This window comes from Cynoglossus semilaevis, chromosome 14 (genome assembly GCF_000523025.1).
Source record: "Cynoglossus semilaevis isolate Cse_v1.0 chromosome 14, Cse_v1.0, whole genome shotgun sequence".
NCBI lineage: Eukaryota > Metazoa > Chordata > Actinopteri > Pleuronectiformes > Cynoglossidae > Cynoglossus > Cynoglossus semilaevis.
In genome coordinates, this window is record NC_024320.1 from 22,019,986 (window position 1) to 22,032,230 (window position 12,245).

At 38.1% G+C, this 12,245-nt stretch overlaps 1 protein-coding gene across 1 annotated transcript; it reads left to right on the forward strand.

The window, feature by feature from the left end:
• Positions 1-3,715: 3,715 nt before the first annotated feature.
• Positions 3,716-12,201, forward strand: svopb (SV2 related protein b). Its single transcript, XM_017038781.2, has 18 exons — positions 3,716-3,818; positions 4,347-4,421; positions 4,514-4,629; positions 4,737-4,858; positions 5,303-5,388; positions 5,468-5,566; positions 6,199-6,270; positions 6,357-6,481; positions 7,556-7,619; positions 7,734-7,859; positions 7,951-8,079; positions 9,047-9,120; positions 9,888-9,964; positions 10,058-10,162; positions 10,775-10,886; positions 10,971-11,052; positions 11,134-11,223; positions 11,753-12,201. The coding sequence occupies exons 2-18, from the start codon at positions 4,374-4,376 to the stop codon at positions 11,927-11,929; spliced, it is 1,704 nt and encodes a 567-aa protein (XP_016894270.1). The 5' UTR covers positions 3,716-3,818; positions 4,347-4,373; the 3' UTR covers positions 11,930-12,201.
• Positions 12,202-12,245: the final 44 nt, after the last annotated feature.

Here is a 12,245-nt window from a genome sequence, read left to right on the forward strand (position 1 = left end):
AGCACAAAATGACTGCCCAGGTATTGGATTACTGATCTTTGATTAGACCGATGCGTTTCAGTCTAATTACTGGCTGCTCATCAGAGCAACACGGATCAGTCAATCAATCACACAATAATTACACACACACACACACACACTGGTACACATACAGATACGTACATCACTGTAGTATTGTACTGACTTACTCCGAATACTTTATTCTAAAAAAAAAAAACATGGCTCAGCCTCAGGAGTCAAACCTCCCCGAGTTCCTAAAAAACAAATTTCATTTACGCCAATGAATGAATTCAAACCTCCCCTGAACCCCGTTCAAAACTGTCACTGCTAAAAACTGAGATTCTCACAGAAAACTGAAATACTATAACAAAACTGTGACTTTTTTTCCCCACTTCAGTACAAATTAAAAAAAAACACTAAAATTTAAATGAATTTAATTGACCCTCTATACCCCTGCCTCTCTCTTTTTCTCCCTCTCTCACCCATAAACAACATAAGTTATGAGCAGTAGCAGCTAAAGCTAGCATTAGCTTTTTTGAAACAGTTTCTTCTGCTCTTGTGATCATTTTGACATAATTAGCCTTTTATTTTTAAATAAAAAAATCTTGTGACTCTTTAATAAATGATTCTTCCTCCAAACAACAGAAACAAAAACATGTTTTTGTTACATTATGTGAAGTTACAGTACTTTTAACAAAGACACTTAAACCTGTTGTCCTTTTAAAGGCTAATTGTGGATAAAATGAAGACTTACTTTTCATGACCTACTGATGTTTTGAAAATTGTTTAGTGACAGTTAATGTCACTAAACAATTTAAATTTTATCAATTACTATGGAAGTTATGTCAAATATTCTGGCTCTGGGACAAAAATGGAGACAAAATTTGACATATTAAAATCCCTAGAGTCCCTAAAAAATATTAAAATAATTATGGTTATGGTGTCTATCTATAATTATAATTATTTGCGCCGGCGTCCAATGTGGGTCACATGTTGTGGTCCAGAGCATCAGTGACATAACATTACCATCAAGTTCCGTCTGTTTAAATTTTAACACCGTGCTTCCTGTTGGCTTCCACGCGGGCGTCTAACGTTACCGACTGGACATCAGTCAAAACATGCAGCGGCCGAAGATGAAGCTGAAGGAAAAACAGGATTAACATAAACTAATCCATTATGTAAATAGTGGTTTCTTTTCAGGATCTGCTCCACCTTCTAAGAAGAACTGATCTCAGATCAAACCTGAAGCTCTCACACACACACACACACACTGACATAATGTTCCGCTATTAAATGACAATTTAACCCTTAAAAAGCACTTTTAGCATCAGGTCTATTAACGAGACTTGATTCATGTGAATTTGTCGGTAAGAAATTACTAAGAGCAAAGATCAAAATACTGTCAAATGTCTGAATATGTCTTTGAAAATCCATTCACAGGAATTTTAAATGACACTGTAGTAAATATAGCTAATATTTGCTAAACCTCAGAGCAAAACATGCAACTTAGCTTTATTAGCATAATTTAATGTATATAATGTATGGATTTAAGTGTCAGAATATAAAAAGTACCAAAAACATCAGTGAAATTTTGGTTAGCTTAAAGCTACAACTCCACTGATAATGATCTAAAAGAAAGTTGCTTGAACTAACTAGAAATCTGTTTTTAATGAAGCTAACGTAGCGTTAGCTATGCTAGTTCAAATGAGTTGATATTTATACATCATAAATAACTTTTAACAAATGTTTGCACAAAATAGGTTTTCATTATTTTTGAAGGAACTAAAATGGCTTAAAAGTGTTTCCACAAAGGCCAAAGGTTTAACAAAAGATAACATCTGTTTGAAATAGTTGGCCAAAGTTAGCCCGAACTGATGAATAACTAAACTAATGGATAAAGTGAAGAAAAAAAAACATAGAAATTACCAAAATGTTCTCTTCAATATGTGTAGCTAGCATAGCTGTTTTTCCACATTGCAGTTTTAGCAACTGATTAGTGCTGAAAACAAATTCACGTTGTCGATAAATAGGTAAAAACTAGTTAGGAAAATACCTGTTCAACACTACAGTCGATGAAGGTTAGGCTTTGGTTCGGCAGCCGTACAGGCAAAAACAAATATAGCATCAAATAAGGTAATGTTATCTTATTCTACTTTATACACATTTAATACCACATTTAGGAGCTCATTGTCCACATGAATATTCACAAGGCTTGTTTAGTGTAAAACACCCAACATCTAAACTAATCCTTTATTCATGTGAGCAGACAGTTTACTGTGGCAGGAATCAGAACTGAACTCCAGGCCTGAGCGAGTTTTCATCTGAAGAGATGCTTTTAAAGACAAACTCTGCATTCATCGACTTGTAAAATGAAGGTTAGATAAAATGATGTAGCCGTATGTCAGTTTAAAAATGTGGATATCTTACCTCTGAGTCCATCTTCTCAGTGTGGTCCCAGCAGTTGATGTGACCAGAGGATGTGAGGACAGTGAGTGTGTGTGTTTTTTTTTTTTTTTACCTGGACTGTATTTATGACAGTGCTGTAATGTAGCAACCTCAGCATGTCCTCACTGCGTCCTACTTGCTTTATTTTCAGGTTGACCTTATTCACTGAAGAGTGTTCAGACAGAGAAGTTGAAACACTGCTAACAGTTCTGTAAAGTTTTATTGCATTTGTAATGTGGTCTAAGTGTTAAAATATCCTCTTTTTTAAAATATATCATTTGACTTTGCTACTAAAAGTAAAATATCGATTCGGTATTAGCATATTATATAATATCTGTAAGAATCGTTATTGTTTTTTTCCTCCGATAATGAAAACCTGATAATGCAATGCCTGGATTTCGACAAATGACGTGTGACCTAAAAACATTTTTGGGGATAAACGAGTGAAATTCAGTTTCTATTGAAAGTCACTAGATGGCAGCATTGCAGCTCATTCAATTAATCTCATACTCAGTGTAGTTTGTACAGATAAATAAATAAATATTACCAGGTCTATACCAGTATCTACTGTTATCGGAAGGTCAAATTGGTGTAATTTTTATATTTAGGTCTCTTTATTTATTTACATTATTTTCAGATTTTAAATTTCATGTGCTTTTTTAGTAAGAATATGAGTGGGAAGGAACGATGTCATGCCATCATCTCTGTTTGACTTCACTGTCATTTCTGGGTTTTGCTGTGACGTCATTACGTCAAAGACCAGCAGATGGCGCCGTCACTTTCTATTCAAAGTTTGACCATTGTCTGTTTCAGTTTGTAGTTTTTTCTCCAGTATTGCCCTAAAATATCTATATATTTACTTTGCATAAAATAATGCTTAATATATACATTTGTATTACATGTATCTATTTATTAACTGTATAATTCAATTTATTTATTTATATAACAAGTCATTTTATAGCTATTTGAGCGAGTTTCAGAGGTTTTGTAAGTTACAGACTTAGTTATTTAACTGAGTTATTTATCGCAACATCACTTTACTTTGAGAAATTTGCGTGATTTTTACGGATGGTTAAAAATGTTGCAGTCCCTTTGTGTTCATAGTGTTACCTTTTTTAGGAGCTTTTTGAGACCATTTTGACTGAAAGTAGCAAAAATGCTAGTTTATGCTGCTCCCGCTACTTCCGGTTCGAACTACGTAATCCGGAAGTAGACTGTGACAATAGGAGCGCAAGTTCCACTTAATTTCAAAAGTAAATGCTTAAGCCAACAGTGCTGTCTGGACCGTGTCAGCTCGACAGTATCTGTCTGACAGTCAGACAAACACGAATATCCTGTTTCCTGGACGTCATTTAAACACACAGGTCACACAAGTGAGTTCAGGTGAGGTCTTAAATCATCGTAATCTGACAAACATTTACATTTTACATAAAGCCACATCAAACACACAATACCGCATACAAAGAAATTTTATTTTGATATAATTTCCTTCTAGGAGTTGTTTAATCAATTGAACTGTAAGTGTTTCTTTTTTATATGTTTTTAACAGAGCAGCAGTTATGTTTTCATGGCGGAATATAAAAAAGAAACACAAATATATTTTTTTCTTTAAATTTCTTTTTTATTTTTGGGGCAAAGATTCTCCAAACGCAAAAAACACATCCAATTAAAGTAAAAATAAATTACATATAGTACAGATACCTGTCCTGTTTTGTTTGTTTTTTGTTTGGGTTTTTTTTACCAAATTTTTTGGTTTTGCTCTGTTTTGTTCTATCCTGTGTGCGTTTGTTTTAATTCCACGTCCGGGTACTAACCAATGAATTTGTTGCATCAAATATTATTTAAATTATCAGCGTTATACCTGATTGACAACAAATACGTTAATTTGTTCTTTCTTCCAGGCAAAGTTAAGCTCTGTACATAAAGACATGTTGGATATTCTCCTGTGCCGTGTGCCTCTCCGCCTCTTTGGTCTGGTATTGTTTTCCTGATTTGTCACGTGAATCCTCAGAGCAGGTTTGGTGGGTTGGACTCTTACTCTTTTTCTTTTCATTTGTTTGACCTGAAGCACAGGGACAGGGAGTTGTCAGGTGAACCATGCTCTCCCAGCGGTGACGCTGAAATGGACCGTTTCGCTAATCAGGCTACATTTAGCTACAGACGGTGGACCGACTATGAACAACGGTATAAAAAAAAGTATTTTTGTAATTCTTGGCTGTCACTTTGTTGGCAGCAATCAACAAAGTGACACGGTGTCTGCTGACGTCACTCACCGTCTCTCCACTGTACAGGGAGCCGCAGCAGTTTACAGGTCACAGTGATGAGTCTCAAGGTACAGACTCGGAGATTTGCACCATTTCCTCATTGGGTGCCAAAAACGCAGCGCTACCATCGGCAGCTCCTGTACCTGGAGGTAAACAAAGACAGACGCGTTCTTTACGTTTTATATATATATATATATATATATATATATATAACACTGATGAAGTAGGAGAATTGGTATTATTCCGCAGCTAAACTAAGGCTCTGTCGTGAATAATCTTTGTTTACAAAATTCTATTTTAGTATCATACGTAGAATTTGAAACAGAAAATTTAAAACACATTTCATTTACCCTGTGTGTCACCACTTTGCTGTAATATTCAACACTGAGTGTCTTTTGTTATCAGTTTAACTAGTCAAAGTGTTGATTTAGTTATTCATTCTATGTCACTCTGACCAAAAAAATGGAAAGTTCAACTCAATAACCTTTGTGTTATGGTTAATTAATTAAGGTTATTTATAACGTGCACTCCACCCCCTAATTGTTTGTTCAGTTTATTTACATGTGCACTGACAGTCAGGAATGTTCCCACAGGCACATTCACAGTGGAAGATGCTCTGGAGGCCACTGGTTTCGGTGTCTTCCAGTGGAAGATCTCCGCGCTCTCTGGATTGTCATGGGTATGATGTCATAAAGCAGTATGGGGGGGGGTCACATGACTCTGTTTGTCAGATATTTGAGTGATATTTTCAAATGCAGCTCGCAGACGCCATGGAGATGATGATCCTCAGCATCCTGGGACCTCAGCTGCTCTGTGATTGGAGGCTGCCCAGCTACCAGATGGCTCTGATAACATCGGTAACTTGTCTGAGTCTGGTGTCAATGCTGTTCGGTTTTAGTGCGGCTTCTGAGGGTTTTGAGGCAGATTACTGTGACCCTGGCAACATGTGATGGCTGAAAATATGACTGGTTAAAAAAAAAAACAGTATATGAGAACAGAATTTTAAAAAATCCACCAACTCTGTGAAGCTAAATTTTGAGTTCCACTTCTACATTTTTCCATATTAATAATAATAGTTTCCTCCCCCTCCACTCCCCCCAATTGAAATACTATTGAGTGCTTGTTAATATTTATTTATTGCTGCCATCTAGTGGCTTTCACCTTCATATACAGCCATTTTTCCCCAAAACTATTTTGAGGGCACACATCATTTGGCTAAACTCAAGCATTGCGTTATCGGGTCCTTATTACTATGTTACATAATTATGCTAATATCGGTGCGATAATATCAGTCGGCCGATATTTTTGGACATCCCTAAACCTGATTAATCACAATTAATCGCAATCTTTTACATTTAATCCCCTGCTACTCTGGGTGTGATCACATTAAAACGATTTTATTTTTCTGACACACACTTCACTGTTTGTATCATGCAGACATTTGTGTTGTTCACATTCCATTATCGTCTTCTTCTTCTTCTTCCGTCAGATCGTGTTCATCGGGATGGGCTTCGGTTCACCTATGTGGGGACACTTTGCCGACAAACATGGCAGAAAACGTGTGAGTAGCCTTGGTTTATGACCTGAAGCCGTGAGTTTGTGCCTGTTTGTTTTTTTTTTAACGTCTCATATTCGTCACACACACAGGGTTTGATCATCTGTATGAGCATGACTTTTTACTTCGGTCTGTTGAGCGCCTTCGCTCCAGTCTATGGCTGGTTGTTGTTCCTGAGGGGTTTCGTAGGATTTGGAATCGGAGGAGCCCCCCAAGCGTAAGTTCACTGCTTGATGTAATGCCTTTTTTTTTTTTTTTTTCACACAATGCTGTTGTTTGAGGCCAGTAGAAATAAAAGACAATATTTGATCCCACATAGATTGTTTACAGGTTGAAGCTTGGGTGTAACTCTTATTTTATTTTTCTCCGACAGCAAAGGCACATGAATCCCTTACAGTGGATTTTAAGAGTCAACTTAACGGCAGCCTTTTGTACTATCTCTGGTCTCCAAGGATACTTAGTACGTGTTATATCTGTAGGCAAATATTATTCACTAATTATACTGTATCAACAGGCTCAAGTTAAAAGTTCCCTAACATATGTAGTACTTTCTGTACTGAAGTGTAATTTAATTTAGTCAAAGTTCAAGTACTTTTTCTGCTGGTCACAAATCAACCAGTCAGAAGTCTAAAACCACACTAACTGTCTTTAAAGTTGGATCAGAGTAATGCTGCCTCCACCCAGTGGGTGTAGCCACAGGTATTATGTGACAAGGTTTTACTTTGTTACATGACACCCCTGGTGGTTAGTTAACGTTGTAACAGCTGGGTTTAGAGGAGGTGTAAAAACTGTGAAGCACGAAACAATCAACAGATTAATTTAGGAGGAGGAGGAGAAGAAGATTTTTTTTTAATTATTTTTAAAATTACACTTTATTAACAGTAGGTTTAAAAACTGTAAAACACACAGTTAGATAATCAAGAGACAATCAATAGATTAATTTAGGAGCTGTTTAAATTTTAATTAATTGCCAGTCACCTGGCACAGTAGAAGATTTGATTTATAAAATAAAACTTTGTTTACAGTCAGTGTGAAACTGTAAAAGACACATTTACAATCCAGAAGAAGTTGAGGATGAAGAAAGAAAGAGAGGAAAAAAAGGAAGAAAAAAAAACACAACACAATCAACACAACTTGTCACGACAGCAACATACAGAAACCAAAACTTTGTCTATAAAGTCATGTGACCTAAGACAGTGTTTTGGTCAAGTGTTTTAAGCAGCCAGATTTTTCTGTTTGAATCCTTCACAGATTAAAAGTGAGAAAAAAAACTCTCTCTTCTTTTTATTAGGGTGACGCTCTACTCTGAATTCCTCCCAGCGAAGGCTCGGGGCATCTGCATCATGTTGACCGGGGTACGTCGATTATCAGAACACCATTTCCTGTAATTCAGAACTCAGATATCAGTACAGTGACATCAGGCTCTAATTCATTCACCGTCTTTGGATGGATCTGTCTCTGTGTCTCAGGCGTTCTGGGCCCTCGGTGCCGTGATGGAAGTTCTCCTGGCATTGTGGATAATGCCCACGCTGGGCTGGAGGTGGCTGCTCGCCTTGTCCTGTTTACCCATGGCTCTCTTCCTCTGCCTTTGCTACGTATGCACCGTACACTCTATAGTGACCGTGACATGTGATAATGAGTGCCGTGAGTAGTCGAACCGTCAACCTCTGTTTCTGTGTCTCTCAGTGGCTGCCTGAAAGTCCTCGCTTCGACGTTCTGTCAGGAAACAGGAGAAAAGCCATGAGAACCTTGAACCTCATCGCAAAACAGAACGGCAAGGTTTTGCCTCAGGGCAAGTTAGTTGCACATAAACAGGTGAGATGACACGTGCGGAGATGCCTACTGCTTTTTTTTTTTGGCCTATCAGAATGAAAGGATATCGGCGTTTTCAATCGTTAAAATAATAATCGGTAGTGCAAAAATTTAAACGCATTTCACGTGCATTCTGTATCGAATGTTTCCACCAATCAGCTCTACTGCGCAGTCAATAAACATGTTGTAATTTACACACCCTGGGGGAAAAACCTTTACTTTCACCAGAGCGCCTTCTTCTCTCGTGATTCCAAATGTAGATCCTTCTGTTCTAGTGTCAGTAACCTGATGTTCAGATGGAACAGAGTCTGAGACTAGGATCACACTGGGACTACTGTTTAAATTGTTTAGAAAAAACACTCAATATATCGCCGTGCCTTGAGTATCTCAATATATCGCATCGTAACCTCTGTATTGTGAAACAGCTTCCTGTCAACACACAGCCCAAATACGTCCGCACATGTTTCCGTTACAATTATCCCATCATTTGCTTTAGCCACACATTAACACACACATGAAACGTGTTAATCTCCCCGCAGGTATTTGTCTTTCTGTTCAAGCAACGTACGGTCGGATTTTGTAGTATTTACTTTTTTATTATTATCAATTAGTGGCACTTTGGCCCAGAGGCAATGTCTCTGTCGTTGGTGTGGAACAAGTTCGAATCCCGGTTAGGGCAGTTGGTACCTTTCAGTGGACTCACCACCTGCAGGAAGGTTTGGGGGGTTGGTACGGTGCAGTGTGATTTGGGTGGCGACTGCTGCCCCCGCGACCCGGTAACGGATAAGCGGATGAAATTGGATGGATGGATGGATTATTATCAATTAATCATGATTAATCACAAACACAATTAAGAGTATTAGCCATGATTATTCCACTCCTACCCCATGAATAGTCCGTGATGTCACATGATTCAAATTTTCCATTTTGTTTGTATTTGTCAACAACTGACAACGTTGCCTTGTTACAGGACAAGCGTGGACGTATCAGCGATCTGTTTACTCCGCAGTACCGTATGACCACTATTCTGCTCTGGTTCATTTGGTGAGTTGAAAGAAACAAGAAACATCCTCCTCCTGAAGAAAAAGAAAAAAAAGGTTTCATATTTCATAGTTAACTAGCACAGGGTAAACTAGCACATAGCCAGGACTGGGCCAACAGGTTCAGCGTGTGTGACGTGGCTGCTTGACTCAGATAAAATTAGAATGATTTTAGTGACTACAGTGGTGTTGTTTTTAGGATTTTTTCTCAGTTGATTCTGTCACTAATTCAAATGTATCCTCGCCCGTGGGTGTGAATTGGTTCAACAAACTAACAACCACAGCGACAGGTACCTGGTACCTGGTACCATTTGTCGAAGGTTGGTTGAGTCACACATGAAGGAGAATGTTAAGAAAATATTTTTAAGGAGTAAAATGTTCGTTATAGGCCCCGAAGATTAGCTTAGCTGCTAACCTCATTTCCTACTGCGGTCCCCAGGGGCAGTATTTTATATATATATATATATATATACACGTGTATAAATATATGTATATATATTTTATATATGTATATATATTTATATATATATAATATAATCATATACATATATTTATGTGTATGTAAACAGTATATTTGTGTTAATGTGTCTAATATGTTATATATATATTAGTGTATTACAGTATATAAAAAATACATAAATATAAAAATATATTTCTAAAAATAAAAATCAGTTTACTGTTTTACTTTTTATGAGGTAAAAATCTTTTCTTTTCTTTAAACATTTTTTACTTTACTTACCAACTATTACGCTGAATGACGTGCATCTCCAGGTTTGCAAATGCTTTTTCCTATTACGGCGTGATCCTGTTGACCACGGAAATGTTCCAAGCTGGAGATTCGTGTGGAGGTGAGGAGAAGACGTTTTAGCTCGTTTCTAACTTTCATTTCTGTTTCACTCCATTTGCTCACATTTTGTATAAAACTTTCCTTCGGTTTCCAGCGACGCAGGGCAGCAAGGCTGAACACATTTGTAGTCTGGAGTGCAAATATTTGACTACAGACGACTACAAAGACCTGTTATGGACAACGCTGGCTGAATTCCCAGGTGACTTGCAGTCAGGTGTATTTCATAATTAGGGATTTCCAATATTAACTTTTTGCCATTATCATCCGATATCGATATGTGCAGCAAACCCAGAAATTGTGTTATCGGGTTTTCATTATCAGAGAAAAAGAAAATAACGATTCTTACTAAGGATGAGCGATAATATTGGCCGGCCGATATATGTTAGCATATTATGTAATATCTGTAAGTATCGTTATCGCTTTTTCCGCCAATAATGTAAAACACCAATAACGCAATGTCTGGGTTTCGCCAAATAATTTGTGTCCTAAAAATAGTTTTGGGGATAAACGGCTGTATATATAAGTGAGAGTCACTAGATGGCAACATTGCAGCTTATTTAATTAATCTCAAACACATACAGTGGTTTGATTGATAAAGTTAATATCGGACATCTTTAATTCTTACCGATATAACATAAATATACTAATATGATACGACTGATAATTAGTGACGTGTTGTTACAGTGTTGATCCACAAGGGTGGCCCAAAAAAATGAATGAGTTTTTGTGTGTTATGTCTGACAGTGTGACTCAGTGAGTCAGTTGCGACCTTTGTGACCTTTACTCCAGCAGCTGGTCTTGTCTGTTGCAGGTCTGCTTGTCATTATCTTTGCGGTGGAGTACATCGGCAGGAAGAAAAGCTTAGCTCTGTGTTTCTTCATGTTTTCTCTCTTTCTTCTGCCTCTGTACGCCTGCATCGGAAGGTAACCGATTCTCAACAAATACCTCAGATAATTAGCGCAAACAAAACTTCAAAACTCTTTTTTGTTTTTTTTTTACTCCCGTAGGACAGCTCTGACGGTCTTCATCTTCATCTCCAGAGCCTTCATCTCCGGAGGATATCAAATTGTTTTCCTGTACACACCTGAGGTGCTGCAGCTCTTCGTGCACTTCCCTCATCGTCAGACTTCATCAGATTTATTTATTTATTTATTTATTTTTAATTTACAGGTTTTTCCTACCGAAAACAGAGCCATAGCCATTGGTACGGCTAGCACCATGGCCAGACTGGGCGCCCTCATCACACCTTTTGTGGCACAGGTGCGAACACATCTCCATCTCCACTGACAAATGATAACCAGCCTGGGACGGTCCCTGGTAATCCAGTGTGACCTGATACCCAACTAAAGTTCTGGGGCGCGGTCCCTGTTAAGGGGCTGGCATGAAATTATCAGGTTTTCATTTTCGGAGAAAAAAGCGATAACGATTCTTACAGATATTGCATAATATGCTAATATCGGAACATCCCTATTTTCACAGTCAGCAGGGGGCAGCTTAAGTGGGTAGCAGTGTGTAGGGACGGTGTCGTGCTCAGTGGTACCTTGGCAGCTGGTGGACTCGAACCTGAAACCTTCCGGACCAGTTCTAACTATGATGCAATCGCTTAGGGCGTTGGTCTGTAAATGGAGAGATTTGGTCTGTGGGTCCTTAGTGTAGTGGTTATCACACCTGCCTTACACAGAGAGGAACTTCCACTTTTACTGTTATATATTACAAAGTCAGTTACAGATTATTCCGACTTTCATTTTAAATCATTCGGAGGTTTCACCGCGTCTCCACTGTGTTCCAGGTGATGCTCAGAGCCTCAGTGTACTGGACCTTGGCCTTCTACTGCGGCTGCTCAATCCTGGCTGGCGTTGCATCCCTGATCTTACCTATTGAAACGTTGGGCAGGAGTCTGCAGGAGACCACTGGCCACCTGGAGGCAGGAGAAGGTAGTGACACCCACCACCAGGAGGAGCTATAGCGTAAACCTTCTCTTGTCTGAATGAGACCGAACTCGTGGCTCCCGGACCCCTGATGCTGCGAGGGTCTTTGATCCCAGTTTTACGTTTGAGCCAAGGATAACTGTAATATTCTATGAATTACAAAAACAGTCTGCACATTTTTTATTGTTTCTCAGGGAACAACGTTTCTTTTTATATTTATATATTCTGGGATTTTTACAAAGAGCAGGTTTATTTTGAATGAAGATAATAAATTCTAATTCTGTACATTTGACCTGTGTTTTGGTTTGTTTGTTTGTTTGTTTGTTTGTTTTATTGACTCAAAACGAGTCTCTT

Excerpts from the sequence above, each read along its gene's own strand:
- svopb (XM_017038781.2), top strand. The coding sequence starts at position 4,374 with ATGTTGGATATTCTCCTGTGCCGTGTGCCTCTCCGCCTCTTTGGTCTG. Across the intron at positions 4,422-4,513 it reads CTCTCCGCCTCTTTGGTCTG|CACAGGGACAGGGAGTTGTC; the intron begins GTATTGTTTTCC and ends TTTGACCTGAAG. Across the intron at positions 7,620-7,733 it reads TCTGCATCATGTTGACCGGG|GCGTTCTGGGCCCTCGGTGC; the intron begins GTACGTCGATTA and ends TCTGTGTCTCAG.